Source organism: Plecotus auritus (genome assembly GCF_963455305.1).
Source record: "Plecotus auritus genome assembly, chromosome: 12".
Lineage (NCBI taxonomy): Eukaryota > Metazoa > Chordata > Mammalia > Chiroptera > Vespertilionidae > Plecotus > Plecotus auritus.
This window is the reverse complement of record NC_137778.1, coordinates 6841464-6860280: the sequence shown is the minus strand read 5'-3', so window position 1 is coordinate 6860280 and position 18817 is coordinate 6841464. Positions and strand designations below refer to the sequence as shown.

The window sequence follows — 18817 nt, the reverse complement described above, 5'->3', positions numbered from 1 at the left end:
ATGATGACGGTGGTGATGATACTAATAACTAATACATAGTGAAATGGGCTTGGTGCCTAGAGAACATCTTGAAGGGTAGAAGAACGGGCAGTTTCTGCTATTTTCTGAGCCAGATGAATATCTTAGTATCAACACTGACTATTGACTTGGGGCTAAGAGAAAAAAATGAAGAGAGATTAAGGGTATATGTGTGTTAAGGGGGATTGACCTGCAAGGATCTCAACAGAGTAATTGTTTTTGCTGATGTTATTCATGAGGGTGAGGGGAGATTTCAAAATTAGAGATCTTCACAGAATTGGTTTTGTGATGGAGACCAGTAGAGGCCCTCTTTACTATGGCCCCATCTTTGAGGAACTGTGAACTTACTACTTTCTTCTCTGCCTTTCCAAAGAATTACAAATATTAGACTGTATTGTAATTATTTGTTTACTGAACACATCTTTCTCACTAGACTGAGAGTTCTTGGAGAGCAAGGATGATGCTGTTTTCATCTTTGACTTACCAGCATCTTGCACAGTGCCTGGCATATAGCAAGTGCTCAATAAATATTTACTAATAAGACAACAAACCAGTGGTATCAAAATGAATGCTACTTCTTCCTTCCCATGGGGTGGTGGCTAGGAGTTGGCTGGATTTCTGCAATAACCTCCATTATACTGTCTTGCTCCCTCCAGATGACATCAGTTGCCAAGGTATATTACAGTCAGACCACTCAGACAGAAAGCCGGCCCCTAATGGGCCCAGGGATACGACGGCGAAGAGTTCTGACAAAAGATGGTCGCAGCAATGTGAGAATGGAGCACATTGCTGACAAGCGCTTCCTCTACCTCAAGGACCTGTGGACAACCTTCATCGACATGCAGTGGCGTTACAAGCTTCTGCTCTTCTCTGCGACTTTTGCAGGCACCTGGTTCCTCTTTGGCGTGGTGTGGTATCTGGTAGCTGTGGCCCATGGGGACCTGCTGGAGCTGGGCCCCCCAGCTAACCATACCCCCTGTGTGGTACAGGTGCACACACTCACTGGGGCCTTCCTCTTCTCCCTTGAATCCCAAACCACCATTGGCTATGGCTTCCGCTACATCAGTGAGGAGTGCCCACTGGCCATCGTACTTCTGATTGCCCAGCTAGTGCTCACCACCATCCTGGAAATCTTCATCACAGGTACCTTCCTGGCAAAGATTGCTCGGCCCAAGAAGCGGGCTGAGACCATCCGTTTCAGCCAGCATGCGGTTGTAGCTGCCCACAATGGAAAGCCTTGCCTTATGATTCGAGTTGCCAATATGCGGAAGAGCCTTCTCATTGGCTGCCAGGTGACAGGCAAACTGCTTCAGACCCACCAGACCAAGGAGGGTGAGAACATCCGGCTTAACCAGGTCAATGTGACTTTTCAAGTAGACACGGCCTCTGACAGCCCCTTCCTCATTCTACCCCTTACCTTCTACCATGTGGTAGATGAGACCAGTCCCTTAAAAGACCTCCCCCTTCGCAGTGGTGAGGGCGACTTCGAGCTGGTGCTGATCCTAAGTGGGACAGTGGAATCCACCAGTGCCACCTGCCAAGTGCGTACTTCCTACCTGCCAGAGGAGATCCTTTGGGGCTATGAGTTCACACCTGCCATCTCGCTGTCAGCCAGTGGCAAATATATAGCTGACTTCAGCCTTTTTGACCAAGTTGTGAAAGTGGCCCCTCCTAGTGGCCTACGTGACAGCACTGTATGCTATGGAGACCCTGAAAAGCTCAAGCTGGAGGAGTCATTCAGGGAACAAGCTGAGAAGGAGGGCAGTGCCCTTAGTGTACGCATCAGCAACGTCTGATATCTTGGTTTCCCAACTCCCTATCCCTCTAGTCTTGCTTCCTTTTTTGGCACTCTGGATGAGGATATTACCCAGGCTTACTGAAAAGTTCCAGAAGCACCATTCTCCACTCGCTCTCCTTTAACCCAGTGGCCTGTGGGTAGTTGAGGCCAACTGGAGTCAAATTTTTCCTCCCACTGTCCCCGTTCACCTCACTCCACTTCCAGTGCATTATTACCGCCCTCCCCCATCCCCCTTAAGCCAGGATGGGGGAAAGAGAGGGAAGATTAAGCTGAAAGGCTTAGAGGCTTTTGGCATGCTTGGAGATTCACATTAGAAGGACCATGCAGTTGGATGGACAGATTCCCTCTGACCTACCACCACCACCAGAAATTCTGGTCATTTGAGGCTGGAGTCCCCTCCTTCTCTAACTTTTATCTTACAAGTTCCCTAAGGCAATACTCTGATGGTCCTCTTAATGTCTGTGTCCTCAGAAACATAGGAATCCGGAATCAATTTATAATGGGGTCTCCACCAACCTGTTGAAAGAAGTCATGGTTTTTCCTGGTGAATTTCTGTTGGCAACTCCTGACTTAACCTAGGACCTTGGTCACAACCATTTTTGCTTTTTCTAGTTTCTAAAGTGGACCATCAGGATACCCAGCTATTTCATAGATGCCTCTGCTTCCAGGGAATTGGGATGACCCAGGAAATAGATAACTTATAGTCACAACCACCACACCTGCACCTGTCCTGGATTCTGAACTCTTCAGTGTGGAGTGACCACTGCAAGCTATTGTCCAAATTCTTGAACCTGTCCTTCAGGTAGCCCTAAGAGGATTTGTTTCTCTGTGTCCTGTGAATGGGATGCCCCTCACCAATATGTTCCCCTGAAAAAGGCCAGTGCCTAGACTCCATGGTAGGTCTGGAAATGGTGTTCCAAATTACACTGTCCTTGGCTTCTCTTCTTTCCAGCCCAACCGACTCTTCCCTTAACCCCAACACTTCAGAGGGAGGGAAAATGCAAGAGCCTCCCTCTCTTAACACTGATGTGTGATGAAAACTAGATTCACAGAGCAGAGTTCCCAGGAGAGTTAAACCAACCAGACCAAGTAGGATGAGTAAATTATCAGATTTCCCGACTGTTGTATAGAGCCTCTGGGAATTGGGGGTGCTTTGTTAAGGTTTGGACAGAAGCACAACTCGGGCTGGCAGAGTTACCCCTCCCAGTTCCCTTCTGAAAAGTGAAGTGCCAACTATTTCATTAGGTAATGCTGGGAAAGAAGGAAATTATACCTCCTGATTAAATAACCATGGTCTCCCTCAGTCATTCCTGAGACTTGTTATAAAATGAGTATCAATCTCATTTTTACTTTCCTGTGCCATGAGGCCAGTTTCAGGCAAGTTAAAAGGCATATTTGCAGAGATTAGACTCAGGCCATTCCTTGTTTCCTGTTGGGAACTGTGGCAGGGGTCAGGAAGGGTATATGGGCACCAGAACTTTTTCTTTAATACCCCAGATCCCAAGAGTGCTTCCTGGTCTCATTTAGTACAAAGGAACCCCACCCCCAACCCCAATGGTTTGGTATAGAGTCCCTGTATGAATCAAGTGGCAGTTTATTTAAGATGGACTCAGCCAATTGTTACAAGCTCCACACTTCTATGGAATATGTACATACATCTATGAGCAGAGCCTTGCAGAGAAACTCACAAAATTTTGAGGTGGACTTATGGTCACCAGTTACTACAACTGCACAAGATTCTCTTACATTGATCTCTTCTTGAACTCTAATTATATCTTAAAAATGAAGACCCTTTGTTCTCCATTTACTGTTAACCGCCCCCCCTCCCCCGCACCCCACTACTCCCTTGTTCTTAAGAAAGAGCCAGAAAAACTTGAAAGTCTAAGCAGAATAGAAGGCAAAGAGCCAGTTTCTGGGCTCTAAATTTTATTCAATGTTAGACTTACTGGCTTTCTTCCAATGGGTAAGGGCAAAAAGTACTGCAGCTTGTATATATATGTCTTCTTATCCATTAGCAAGTTAGCCTCCATCCAGTTTCCCCTGCACACAGCTGCTTCCCTTCTGAGGGAATCACTCTCTTCCCACCCCCTGATGTCTATTCTAAGCCCCCAGATTCTCCTCTCATTGGATAACAAAATGAGAATATTTTCTGACTTTTTGATTCTCCTCTATGACCCCACTTTGCTCTAAATTGCACTTTAAATCATACTGTCCTTTTAATACAACCTGCTTTATTCTCCCATAAGCCCCCCTCCTCTGCCCTCCAGAACAACACCCCCATGGTCAACCCTAAATCGTTCTTTAGACTATAGCCCCCATCTCCTCTGAGCTGAAATCCTCTTTTAGGCTTTAGAAGCAGCCAGGTCTGGTGAGAAATGAGGACCTTAACCACACCAACCATGGACTTGGCATGTCAGGATAGCACTAGGCACAGATGTTAAGGGGGGAGATTTTAGAAGATGGGCAAAACAACTGATGAGAGCAAAACAAAAGATGAGAAAGTGCACTATTGAGGAACTTAGTGAAATTGATGAAACCCTTGAGTTTTACGTGAGCTAGCAAACAAGAGGCAGGTGGAGGCTCAGGAAATTAGGATATGATATATATGAAAGGTTTATCAAGAGAAACAGATCATATATATATATATATATATGTATATAGAGAGATGTATATAGGACCTAATATACTGAATGTACAGAAAGGAAATGTTCAGAGATTTTAGCACGGGGCAAATATCTTGCTCTGGTTTTGGGGTAGGGCTCCCCAGATTTCCAAACTTAACAGGGATGCTAGTTTTAATATGAAAGTGATCTGAAGAAGGCTTCCAGGTGGGATTAGGCAGAGTCGTGCAAGATTCTCTTCAGAAATAAGAGGCATCCACTGAGGCTTCTGATAAAGCCTGTGTTGCTGATAGGACCAGGGAGACAGGAGGAAAAGGGAGACACTCCATCCACAGAAATCTAGGAGAATCCCTACTTATACTGTGTGCTCCTATCCCCAGAAGTGTCCTGTCTCTGTGCACTTTTAAAATTTTTAAATAAAAGCATCCTTCTGTTTCCCTCTCTTGAAGTACACTGAATTTCCTCTTCTTCCACAAGGGTGGGGGCAAATGCAGCTCCAGTCCCTGGAGGCCATGGCTCTTCAACTGCGAAGCTGAACCCTTTGGTGTGTGGAGGCACTAAAGAGGAGCCTTGACTCTAGAACCTAAAGGCCAGCATTACAGAGGTGTTGGGTCCAAAATATTCCAAAGGCAGAGGCTCGCCCTCTATGTGGCTATAAGAGGCCCAAAGAGAATGCTGCCTGTGCTAGAGGTATCCTGAGTCCCAGTCCTGGCACTAGGGCATGGGGGCGGAGTGCTTTGGCTTTGATGCTTCTGTATGAAAATGAGTGGGGTACCAGCTGCCCTAGGGGATTGTGCAGTTACATGAGAGGCTTCTGAGATCCCTACTCTGTGCTTCTCCTCATTATTCCCTCAATCTCTGTCAGCTAATAAGACCATCCTGAGATTTCCATAAGACCTTAGCAGAGAAAGGAAGACAGTTTTACTAGTGCTACAAGCCAGGGACACTGCCCGCTCCCCAAGGCTGCTACCCTGGTGCTTTACCTGTGCTATTTAACCTAATTTATTTGTAAAATAACACACGATGTTTGCGATAAAGTTAGCATGGGCCTCCAGGCTCAGTAATGGCCAACTCTACTGAAGCAAAAGTATCTAGGGATAGTTTTCCCATCCATTGCATTCAAGACTAAAGTAGGTCAAATTTACTTAGAAAAGAGATGTGTGAGATTTTTTTGGTTTATTTTTGTCTGTTCAGAACAAGCTACTAAATAAAATGGATGAATCTCTGTTCTTCACTCTAGCTTCTTTTGGAAATCCAAACCAATCTATGATTAAGGCCTGAACTCACAGGCCTACCTGGAAAGAAGACTGAATGTGGCTGTGCTGGAAGAACTTACAATCATGTGGCCACACCTATTCCCTTCATTGCTAACATCCATTCCCGCTACATCTTTCCTATACCTTCTCTCATTAACTTTAGAGTCCTTTAGTAAGTACCTTTCAAATTCAGTTTTTAAAGGACAAGATTTTTTTTAAGACCCAGAAATCCGAAAATTGGCTCAGCTTAATCCAGGGAAGTCAAATTGCTTTGGGTCCTGGGCACTGTCCCTTTGCCAGTGAACACATGCCCAATTTCCCTTCCATGTTACCATAGAGACATTCCTCAAGGCTCTATAAGCCCATTCAATTGTTGGGTATTTCTTCCCCCAACTCTCAAAGAAATGGATTTCCCTCGTATCTGTCACTCACCTGAAAAAGGCCTGGTTCAATATCTAGTCCTAAATTCTCACTGACAAAAGCAACAGATACCAGTCACTGACTCTTGTTCCCCAGAAATGGAAAGGCTGAGGAGAAAATTGGGACTCTTATCATCATCAATAAAATACTTATCTACATTTGGAAAACACTAGTTCACAGATGAGTCATACGACATTTGTGATATATAAGATATATGAAATACAGTCCCTTAAAGTTTAAGAAACTTACAAACTTATGAGGAGGGCAAACTAAAATAACAAGTAGCATACACTAAGGGCCAGATATACCATTAACAACATGTTCCAAATAGTGAGATCTTTATGGAAAACATTTCACAGGGACAGGTACTAGGCAAGAGATGGTATCAATCTAATAGTTCTGGTTAGAACACATTTGACACATGATTCAAGAAAAATCAGCAAATACTGAGTTCCTGTTAGGTGGAAGTATCATTCAAGTAATAAATAAAAGACATGATACACACCATAAAGGGATGTACAATCATATTAGAATTTGCACCTGCTTCTATGGAACGATCCCTACTGCTTGCCAACCCCCAAACTTGGTAACCCTTACTATGCCCATCTTAGACCAATCCCATTAAAAGCTATGATTACACCCCGTATTCCTCTTTCATAGTTCTTACCACAGCTGCAATTTTATGTTACTTGTAAATTTATTTGCCTGATGTTTGTTTTGCTCAGACATTAAATGCCATGTAACTGGGATTCATGTCAGTATTTGATCACCATGAACCTAGTGACCAAGGTGACCAAGCCCAGCACTTAGCACAGCTCCTGCCATGTATGATGCTCAACAAAAGCAGCAAAAGAAGAGGAGGGAGGGAAGGAACTTGCCTAAAGTTCACACAACTAGTATACCACAGAGTTAGTACATTTGTTAATCATAAAAGATTTATATATTTCATAAGACACGGCATAATCAGCTATTAAAAAAAATAGAACAGACAATAACACCACTGTTTGGGAGAGAGATAATTTCCACTTGTTAAGGTCTGGGAAGAGCTTACAGAGGAGTTGAGGTTGGAGTTTAGCATTAAAGGACAACTAGTATTTAAATAAATGAAGAGAAGTACAATTCCTTGTAAGCAGTACAGCATGAGCAAAAGTACTGTAGGAAGAAAGCACAAGGCATATTTAATGGGTGGTTAATAAACCTAGAATTAAGGGTTTTATAGGTGAATAGGTTGAAAAGGTAGGATAATGGAAGGATTAAATGTCAGGTTACATAGTTTATTATTTTTTCACAGGCAACTGGGAGATATTGAAGATTTTTGAGAAAGGACAGAGTCTAATTAAAGTAGTGATTGTGCATATCAATCTGCCAGCAGAATCTAGAGACAGGAGACACTAAACCAGTTAAGAGACTTGCAAAAGATTGGGGGGAAAGGTAATTGTCACAGATCCTGCAATCGTACAGGTATTCAATCATTAAATTGAGTTGTGGAAAACCTGGACTAAGGATGCTGAGCATAAAAATTAGAAACAGGTTCAAAAGAAATTACAAAGTAGGAAATGTAAGCAAAAAAAGAGATTTAATTAGTCAGGGTTTTAGCTGGAAACAGATGGCACACTCAAAGGGCTAACTGGACATGGTTTAATGAAGGGATTATTTACAAAGGTGTGGCGAGGGTTAATACACCAAAAAAGGAATAGTGAAGCATCCAGGGACTCACAACAGTAAGAAGCCTTTACCTGTTTTAAACCTAAAGAGATAGCTATTGGAAGAGTGAGAGTTGTAGCCAAGGGAGAGGGCTATAGCTGCAGTGGAAGCCATGGCCTTAGGTAGAGGAACTCAGCCACTAACCAAGATCTGCTAGTGCCTCTCATTGATTGACCTGTACTAATAGGAAGCCAGAGCGCAAGGAAGCCTATGTGATGCTGCCCACAGAGGTTAACCACGTAGAGCACAGACAGGGCGAAAGGATGGAGAGTAGATCTGAAAGGGTAATGAGAGCATATACAGCAGTGACCATGGTCAAGGTCCTGGCTAAGGATGCTAGGGATGAGCTATCTATGTCTGTGCTTTCCCTAGCCATTCACTCTAAATGAATGGAAGCCTAGAGGCAAACAGTGAAAGGTGGAATTAGGAAGAGTCAATGAACAGTTAAGCATATGAAAAAATGTAGCTTTTTCAGGGAGAGGTAAGAAAATAGAATTCCTAAGCCCAATGCAAAAAGCTCAATATGGGGTCCTTAGACTCTGTGAACGTCTCTTACCTAGAAATAGTAATGAAAATCAAGCTGCCCTGTCCAATTTATTGAATTGGATTCCAGTCTCTTCTTCATTCCCACTACTATCGACAACTCACATTTTTAGACTTCAGGGATCCCAAACTTAGTTTCTTTTGATTAATTGTTTCCTTATCTGCCCAAATCAGGTGTCTCCCAACTCTTTATTAAGTCAGCTCTCTAGAGACAAATTGGCTGAGGCCTTTCTATCATACCACCTAAACCAACCCAGCCAGTGGAACCCTTACTTATTTAACCCTCAGACATCTACTTCCCATATCCTCTACTTTCTGGGACTAAGTCTCATATTTCTGGCAGAGGAATTGAATAAATCAGAGATAGAGTCACAGAGAAACTATAAAAAAGATTCAGATAAGGAATCAATGAGAGGAGGCAGAGAAGAAAATCAGAATTCATTAACAAAGTTTTATTTGCAGGTTAGCTACATAGTGATTAAGAATAGTCTGGCGGGGGGGGGGGGGGGGGGAGGGAGAGAATAGTCTGGGCCAGACAGACCTGCTTTTGAATCCCAGCTCTGTCACTAGTTCATTATGTGACTTAGGATCATTACTTAATATCCATAAGCCTTAATTTCTTCATTTGTAAAGGTCAAAATATCTATCATACATTTTAAATAATTAGCACAATGCCTGGCACATTGCAAATAATTCCTCAACAAAGCTAGCTATTAGAAATCATCATCACCATTATTATTCTTTAAATGGTGATGTGGTATCTTCATATATATTGCTATTATAATGCAAAAAATGATTAAAAGTAATTATCAATATAGGGCATATAATTACACGAAGGCACATAAAAGGGCAGAGATATAAGAATATGAATATGGAATATATGGTTCTTCCAAAGTATAAATTGTATGATGGATGAATGGAGGGTATTCCTGGGAGCTGCATGCTCAGACTGGATAGAATATTCTATTCTCCTTATCCTAGTTTAGAAGTCTTGCCCTAGGAAATAGAATGCCTGTAAAATCAAGTAAACAAGTATTTACTGAACACTTAACATATGCCTGAGAGTGCAATGAATAATTGAAAAATTAAGGATAAGATATAATTTCTAACCTCAAAACCCCTACAATCTCATTGATAGGGTTATGAATACAATCTAAATTATGAAAGTCTACAATCTATAATAAAAGTGTAATATGCAAATCGACCGAATGGCCGACCATCCGGAGGACCACACTGACACCCACTGGCTCCAGGCCAGCCAAGGCAGGTGCGATGCAATTGGTTGGGGGCCCAGCGATTACCCCATGATCGCCCTGCAGAGGGAGGCCCAGGCTACCCCATGGCGGGTGGGCAGGGCTTCCATCTGCGGGCAATGGTGGAGCCCTGGCCGGGTGGGTAGGGCCTACCTCTTTGGGGCAATTGATCTTGGGGCTCCCGGGATTGTGAGAGGGCACAGGCCATGGCACAGGCCCGGTTGAAGGACAACCTGTGCCCCCCCCCACCCCCAGTGCACGAATTTCGTGCACCAGGCCTCTAGTACAGACTATAAGTGGAGTAAGTGCCCACAGAAGGGAAACAGCTAAAGGATTAAAGTCCTTAGTGAGAAATTCATAGAAAGAGGTTGAAGTGGGTGGGTGAAGGGGGCAGAACTTGAGCTAGGTAAAGAATATTTCAGAGAGCCCTAACCGGTTTGTCTCAGTGGATAGAGCGTCGGCCTGCAAACTGAAGAGTCCCAGGTTTGATTCCGGTCAAGGGCATGTACCTTGGTTGTGGGCAGATCCCCAGTAGGGAGTGTGCAAGAGGCAGCTGAATCGATGTTTCTAACTCTCTATCCCTCTCCTTTCCTCTCTGTAAAAAATCAATAATAATAAAAAAGAATATTTCAGAGAAAAGGACTGGAAGTTGGGAGCACTTCAAGGATGCCACTCTAGAAGTATTTTGGTAATAAGAACATGTGTTAGATGCTGAGGTACAGAAAAGGACAAAATAATCTCTGACCTCAAAGAATCCAAAGTGTCCTGATGGAAAACTAGGAAGGCAAAGTACAAAAAATCAGTTATCACAAAGCAATGTGACAAATACTACAGTGAAGGATGGTCATTCCAAAACGGAGTTCTGGAGCTTTAGGACAGCAGGCACTGGACAAGACTTTTATGTAGCAGGGCAGGATCTTCTGTGTAAATGATTTTCTAGAGCTTAGAGCCCCTCTGCCCTTGTCCATCTACCCTCAGTAAACGGAGAGGACTGCCCTTTAAATAATATTACCTGGCTGAGGGCCAGGATATTCCTTTAGGAGGTAACACTGGAGTCGAGGTCTGAAGGATTAGGTAGTGACGGGGAGGGGAAGGCAATCTTGGTGGAAAGAATAGCAAATACCGTGGCGGGTAAGAGCCTGACAGAGTTTAGGAAGGACGAGGACTCCCCCGTCCTTCCCACCCCTCCATCTAGGGTTGCCTAAGTTCGAATTTAGGTAAAAAACTGATAATTTCAAAATACTTGTAAGTATGTCCAAATACTGCGTGGGACGTACGCTCCGGGCTCCCTTCAACTCCTCCCGGTCCTGGGGCTCACAAACCCCTGGGACCCGCGAGCGGGCGGAGGAAAGCACGAGGAACTAGCACAGGTTTAACTCTCCCTCACTCCATCTTTCACGCTCCGGTTTCCTGCCCAGGCCCGAGGAATTTAGCTCACAGCTCGCTCCGCTTCGGTGGTCGACCTCCGCCTCGGTGGTCTGGCTCCGCCGACTGAAGTTAGGGCGGGAAGAGAGAAGGGATCACTCTCACAAGAAACATCAATTCCGTCCCGGCGGAGAGCGGACAGCCCGGCGAGCGGAAGTCGCCTTTCCCCGGGACCAGAAATCCCGCCCCTGCCGGAGGAGGGCCTAAAGCAAGACAGCCAATCCAGAGGAAGGAAATACTCTGGCGGGGCGACTGAGAACTGGGCCGGGGCTCGCGCCCGGAAGCAGCCCGAGGGCGGGCCTCACGCTGGAAGTGCTCGCCGGCAGGTTGGAACCACCGCTTAGGTGGTGGGAGATGCGCGGGCGGCCGCAGGCGAGGAGCCGGGTCGGAGGCCAGCAGTCCGGAGGCAGTTCGGCTCTGGGGCGGAGCGGCTGCCCCGCCGTCAGACCATGGCCCCGACCAAGCCGTGGGGAGAGAGGTTCCTGAGCCTGCGGGTGACCCCCGCCGGGGTGTTCGGCGTGGCCTTCCTCGCCCGAGTCGCCCTGGTTTTCTACGGGGTCTTCCAGGACCGCACCCTGCGCGTGAGGTACACGGACATCGACTACCAGGTCTTCACGGACGCCGCGCGCTTCGTCACCGAGGGGCGCTCCCCTTACCTGAGGGCGACCTACCGATACACTCCCCTGCTCGGGTGGCTCCTCACCCCCAACATCTACCTCAGCGAACTCTTTGGAAAGTTTCTCTTCATCAGCTGCGACCTCCTCACGGCTTTCCTCGTATACCGCCTGCTGCTTCTCAGGGGGCTGGGGCGCCGCCAGGCGTGCGGGTACTGTGTCTTCTGGCTGCTTAACCCGCTCCCTATGGCGGTGTCCAGCCGAGGCAACGCGGACTCGATCGTCGCCTCGCTGGTGCTGACGACCCTGTACCTCCTGGAAAGAAGACTCGTCGCGGCTGCCGCGGTGTTCTATGGGTTCGCAGTGCACATGAAGCTCTATCCCGTGACCTACATCCTCCCCATAGCCCTCCACTTGCTCCCGGAGCGCGACCGTGACCCAAGCCTCGGTCCCTCCCGCCGTTCCCTGCAGGCTGGTTTGTACCAATTCCTGAAGAGGCTGTGCAGTCGGGCTGTGCTGCTCTTTGTAGCCGTTGCTGGACTCACCTTCGTTGCCCTGAGTTTGGGTTTTTACTATAAATATGGCTGGGAATTTTTGGAGCACACCTACCTTTATCACCTGACCAGGCGGGACATCCGTCACAACTTTTCTCCGTACTTCTACATGCTGTATTTGACCGCAGAGAGCGCGTGGAGTTTCTCCCTGGGAATCGCTGCATTCCTGCCCCAGGCCATCTTGCTCTCAGCGGTGTCCTTCGCCTATTACAGAGACCTTGTCTTCTGTTGTTTTCTTCATACGTCCATTTTCGTGACGTTTAACAAAGTCTGCACCTCCCAGTACTTCCTTTGGTACCTCTGCCTACTGCCCCTGGTGATGCCACTAGTGAGAATGCCTTGGAAGAGAGCGGTGGTTCTCCTCACGCTGTGGTTTGTCGGGCAGGCCTTATGGCTGGCACCTGCATATGTTCTTGAGTTTCAAGGAAAGAACACCTTTTTGTTTATCTGGTTAGCTGGCTTGTTCTTCCTTCTTATCAACTGTTCCATCCTAATTCAAATCATTTCCCATTACAAGGAGGAACCCCTGGCAGAGAGACTCAAATATGACTAGTATATGCTCCAGTTCTTTTGCCACTTCCATCTATTACATTCCGATTGTTCTGAATGGACTAGAAGAGAGCTTTGGGAAAATTTTGAACATCCTAAGCACTCCAGTGAAAGTTCAGTTTGGAGCATAATACCAGTTCCAACAAATTAAGATAAATGTTTACCTTATGTATAAAGGGGACTGAGTAATTGGGGTCCACCTTTAGGAAATGGAAGGGCTGATTAAACTTTCAGATGTTAAAAGGTTTGTTTGTTTTTTAGAAAAATATAGGAATGTAGTCAAACACATAAGGTCTAAGCCAGTATTTGTTCCAGTTATACTATGCTACTGTTATCTTTTAACCCCCACTTTTTCCACCTAAAGCTCTCACAATAGCTGTGAAAACTCACAAAATGTTCCTAAAGTACAGATTTTAGATATGAATTGTTAAGTACAGTGCTGTGTTTAGGTTGGCAAAGTTAATTCTGTATTAATGGGGGCTTAGAAGATAAAGAATCCAAAGAATTTAAATTGTAATCATATTTCATATACAGGTATTTTTTTATAGCTTAGTTTTTCAACACTTAGTCCCCGTGGTATTAGATTACATTTTAGTTTTATACCAAAGGGATTAAATTTAAATTCATCCATTTTTAAATTGGAATTATTACATATCTTAAAATGCATTTTGTTTTTGAGGTCTATAAACTATTAGGACATTTTAGTGTTCTCTTGTACCCTTTGTTTTTAATTTTCTGATTATTAAAAAATATTTTTCATTTAGAATTTAAGCGTTATCTATATTGTAAAAATGAACATTGGTAGATTTTAGGTGATTAAAAATCATATTGTTAGCAAGACATTTCCCAGCTTAAAAGTACCCCAATTATGAAAATTCCACAAAAGAGACCTGCACGAGAGGCTCCTGGAAAGTATAAGAAGCATCCTAAGTGTCCATTAGTCTCAGACCAGGAAATTGAGGGACAGATAGTGGAAATGAGGCTTTGCAGATCCATTTCTCTTATTACTACAATATTTCTGGGATAAAAATGCTTTCTGAGTTTCAACCAATCACCCTTAAAACCTTTTTTTTAATTGATTAAGGTATTACATATGTGTCCTCATCCCCCCCATTTTGCCCGCCCCCTCATGCCCTTACCCTCGGTGTCTGTGTCCATTGGTTATGCTTATATGCATTCATACAAGTCCTTTGGTTGATCTCTCCCCAAAACATTTTTTTTTTAACATACCCATTAGGTTGGGGATTCCCTAACACTAACCTGCAATGGTAATATATGAGTTTGATTTTATGATTGTGATTTTAAAAGATGAGTATTTTAACAACATTGTTCTTTCACAGTAGACAACAACAACAACAAACAAACAAAATCCCTCCAGAGTAGTATATTGTATGTCAGGCCAGGCCTGGAAAAGCCTTTGAGAACAAGATGTCTGTAGGCTGTCATAACTAAGAATTCTATTACTAGCAGCGTTTTGATGGATACCTTTTGAGACCTGCTATTAGAAAAAAAGGAAAGAATGTTGGCTTTGTATGGGTTGCTGTTTTTGTGAAAATAACAGACAACTGAGGACTGTGACCTTTCTTATATCTAGTCTTATATCCCACATTAGGTATTATCTTACAGTCTCTTAGTATATGACTGCTCACTAGTGACCTTCCAGCCAGGTCATTTTTAACTTTTTTTTTTTTCATTCTTTTATAATAGTAATTAAAATATTTTTGGTAGAACTGGCAGGGAAAGGGGTGAGTAACAGAATTTTAACATCCTAATATAATTATCTTTTTGGTATTCCTGACTTTAAAAATAGTCATATTTACTTATTAATTTTCTTTTTACTTTAACATTTTTATTGTGGCTTACTCTTCATAACTACATTGAAATGACAAGGAAGTTAACCTTGTAAATGCATCATTTTTATACTATGAGACTTCTAAGATTACTTTTAATATTCTAAATAAGACTTTAAACATTTTTCATGTTTTAGATCATTCCCTTAACATTCTTAGAAGTCAGTAGAGTTCTGTTGGGGTCTTTGAAGGGAACTTCAATTCCAGATCCTGCCCTGCAAGAAATTCCCTACCAAAGAACTATAGGCATTTCTTAAAAGGTGCAGAGAGTGTCCAGCCGGCATGGTTCAGTGGTTGAGAGTTGACCTACGAACCAGGAGGTCATTGTTCAATTCCCAGTCATGGCACATGCCCGGGTTGCAGGCTTGATCCCCATTGTGGGGCATGCAGGAGGCAGTCAATAAATGACTCTGTCATCATTGGTGTTTTTATCTCTCCCATCCTTTCTGAAATCAATACAAATATTTTAAAAAAAAGGGGGGGGGGGACACTCCTTTTTGAGTCTAGAGTTAAACCTTTTCCCTCAACCTAATGGATATAGGAAAAGAACCTGGATTTGTACTAAATAATTGTTTTAACTACCTGTTACTATTAACTTTATTCCTTCTGATCTCGATCTGGTTCTTTGAAATGGAAGTAGTTATACGTGAAGATGTATGTAAAGATTTCTCAGATGTCTGGTTCCGGCTTGACAATTTTGTATTTGTGTATTCCTGCCATAAATTAGCTGACTCTAATGAGTGGAGGTTTGGCTTACACCCACAAATTACACAGCATTTCTTTTCTCCATTGTGTTGAAGGGTCATCTAGGGATTGATGGAAGTACATGTCTTCTGCCTGGATCAGAGTCATCAGAGTAAGCACAAGCATTTATTCAGCACAGACCCAGGAGAACCATTCATTAAGTCAAAACAAGCATTCATATTCATTATCCTGAACAAAAACCACACTAAATGGGAATGTTTCTAGCTGCTCAGACACGTTGCTAATTATATCTGCTATATAAAATGAAATGACACTTATAGCAACTATCTATACTAATAAAAGGGTAATATGCAAATTGGTCAGGATTGTAAGGTCTGGGACTGGGAAAGCAGGAACTTCACAAACTTTGCTTTCTAGCCTGCTTTAGCCTGCTTGAATAATGAGGAAGATAAACTTAAGCTGTCTGACCTTGTAGGCCAGAGACTAGATATGCCCATAATTTCAATGCCAAGCCAGGTGCATTTTTTAATTGGATAGAACTGTGTTGTTTTCAAGGCCAGCAGTGAGATAACCACTAAATGCACATAGGGCTGGCTCTTTAATAAAAAGGGAAGTTCTGCTTGTAGCCTTGCTTAGAATTTGAATTAATTTTCTCGAAGCCCACCGGTGAATAAGTGTGACTCCCCCGGCCTGTGCTTTCGGACCGTGGGACCTCACCCGAGAGCTTTCAATAAACGCGATTTTTCGCTTTTACCCTGCTTGTCTTGGTCAACTTATTGGCTTCGGTCAGATTAAGTCTTACATCTCTGATTAAACCTTACAAGGATGCCCTCACAGTAACGACCAAATAGTAGGCTGTGTGGGGTGACAAGGCCGGCAGGGGGATTAGTGAAGGACGACCGAACAGCAAACTGCGTGGGGCAACCTTGCCAGCAGTGGGGGCAATGAGGGCGATCAAGTGACCGAACAGCAGGCTGCGTGGGGCAACCAGGCCGGCAGAGGGGGGCAGTGAGGGGCGACCAGGCCAATGGGGGGCAGTTGGCGGCAACCAGGTCAGCAGGGGGGGGCAGTGAGGAGCAGCCAGGCCAGCAGTGGGGGGCAGTTGGGGGCGACCAGGCTGGCAGGGGGGGCATTAGGGGCAATAAGGCTGGCAGGCAGAGGTGGTTAGGGGTGATCAGGCTGACAGGGGGGGCAGTTAGAAGCCAGTGGTCTCCAATTGTGAGAGGGATGTCCAACTGCTAGTTTAGGCCCAATCCCCAAGGGGTCCCGGATTGGAAAGGGTGCAGGCTGAGCTGAGGAAACAACCCACCCCCCCATGCACAAATTTTGTGCACCAGGCCTCTAGTTTAAAAATAAGAGTATGAATATTTGAAGCTCAGTTCATTTCACAAAGGAAATTTTCATACTCTCAGTTGTGCATTCTTGTGGCAATTATTTATAGATTTAGGAGGCCCTGTGCTGAGTCTTGTAATAGATGAGTAAGATAATGTCCATGCTCTTGACGAATTAACACTAAAGACTAACATACCTTATTAGTAAAATGCTATACCTTAGCCAGTTTTGCTTAGTGGATAGAGTGTTGGCCTGTGAACTGAAGGGTCCCGGTTCGATTCCAGTCAAGGGCACATGCCTGGGTTGTGGGCTCGACCCCCAGTAGGGGGTGTGCAGGGGACAGCCAATCAATGATTTTCTCTCATCGATGTTTCTATCTCTCCCTCTCCCTACCTGAAATCAATAAAAATAAATTTAAAAATGCTATATGAGAGAGACCCTATTCCACAACAGTAATGTGATTTGTAAAATGGTGAAGTAGAGAATAATACTCTTACTAGTTTACAGGTTAGAAAATTGAGGCTCATAAACAAGTGGCTTTCCAAGGGCAAACACCTTCTAAATGGCAAGACTAACAATTCTACTGTTTTTTGCAAGTCCTTAATTCCATATGATGACAGGTGGTTACAATGAAAAACATTTACCAAATGTCATTTAGGAAACTACCTAGCAAAAGACTATACCTTCTATGTGCCAGGCATTGTTCTAGGTATTTTGGATACAGCTGTGAGGCACTCTCTTCATGGAGCTTACGTTTTTATGGGACACAAAGGATGAGCAAATACATGATTGTGATGATTGTCATAAAGAAAAACTAAGGCAAGCTAAGGAATTAGAAAGTGATGGCAGGAGAGGAGCGGATGCTGTTTTAGATAAAGTACTTAGGGAAGGCATCTTGAGGTGGCATTTGAGCAGAGACCGGAAAGAAGTGAAGATAACGATATTCATGTAGCTATCTGGGGGAAAGAGTATACTTGCTGAGTGAAAAATAGTGTAAAGGCACTGTTAGAGGAATGAGCTTGGCATGTTTAAAATACAGCAAGGCAAGCCGCCATGGCTCAGTGGTTGAGTGCTAACATATGAACCAGGAGTTCAGGGTGGTTTGATTCCCGGTCAGGGCAATTGCCAGCATTGTGCGCTCGGTCCCCAGTGTGGAGTGTGCGGGAGGCAGCCGATCAATGATTCTCTCTCATCATTGATGTTTCTATCTCTCCTTCTCCCTTCCTCTCTAAAGTCAATAAAAATATATTTAAAAAATAAAATACAGCAAAAAGGTGAGTATAATGAGTTGGAGTGAGCAAGGAACAAACAATGTAATTCACAGCATACAGTAGAACAACATGAATGCGAGTTGAAAAATACATTTTACTAGTACATTAGCATTTTCACCACCCTGTAACAATAACTTTGGGCTCAACCTATTTTCCCCATGACTGAGCACAGATTAATTTGTACGGAAGATGAAACATAGAAACAACTTATATTTGAGCAGTGCTACCAAATACTTTCACACATTATTTTGAGACGTGAGGATTTTTTTTAAAAATTCTGGTTTTATAGATGAGAATCCTAAGTCTCAGAATATATGCATTTTGCCCACGGTCAGAGTTAGTACACAAGACAGGGCCAGAATCCAGAGCCAAATTTACCACTGTTTCTGTTCTGCCCTTTTCATTTAGATATGGTGAGAAAATGACACTATGGGCCCTAGAAGGCAAGAAATTCAGGAAGAAGTTGTTCACCAGATCATTCATTTAGTAAATACTTATTAAGAGCCTACTTTGTGCCAGGCTGTGTAATTTGTGGGCGTGACTCCATTCATTAGAGTCAGCTAATTTATGGCAGGAATACACAGATACAAAGTTGTCAAGCCGGAACCAGACATCTGAGAAATCTTTACATACATCTTCACGTATAAGAAGAGAACCAGATCAAGATCAGAAGGAATAAAGTTAAAAGTAACAGGTAGTTAAAACAATTACTTAGTACAAATCCAGGTTCTTTTCCTATATCCATTAGGTTGGGGGAAAAGGGTTTAACTCTAGACTCAAAAAGGAGTTCCTTTTTTATTTTTTAATATTTGTATTGATTTCACAGAGGATGGGAGAGATAAAAACATACTACTTTGTGCTGGGAGTATGATGATCATGATTACAGTCCTGGCTCTAAGGAACT

The 18817-nt window shown here is 43.7% G+C and overlaps 3 protein-coding genes across 3 annotated transcripts in view; all 3 read left to right on the top strand.

The window, feature by feature from the left end:
• Positions 1-5666, top strand: part of KCNJ10 (potassium inwardly rectifying channel subfamily J member 10) — a 30793-nt gene extending 25127 nt beyond the window's left edge. The window contains exon 2 of the mRNA XM_080649078.1: positions 675-5666. Coding sequence (XP_080505204.1) covers positions 675-1814 — 1140 coding nt within the window. The 3' untranslated portion in view covers positions 1815-5666. The remainder of the gene's footprint in view (positions 1-674) is intronic.
• The window catches only part of SLAMF9 (SLAM family member 9), an 85867-nt gene that overhangs the window by 25222 nt on the left and 41828 nt on the right, over positions 1-18817 (top strand). The window lies entirely within an intron of this gene.
• PIGM (phosphatidylinositol glycan anchor biosynthesis class M) lies at positions 11311-16056 on the top strand. Its single transcript, XM_080649077.1, has one exon. The coding sequence runs from the start codon at positions 11488-11490 to the stop codon at positions 12757-12759; it is 1272 nt and encodes a 423-aa protein (XP_080505203.1). The 5' UTR covers positions 11311-11487; the 3' UTR covers positions 12760-16056.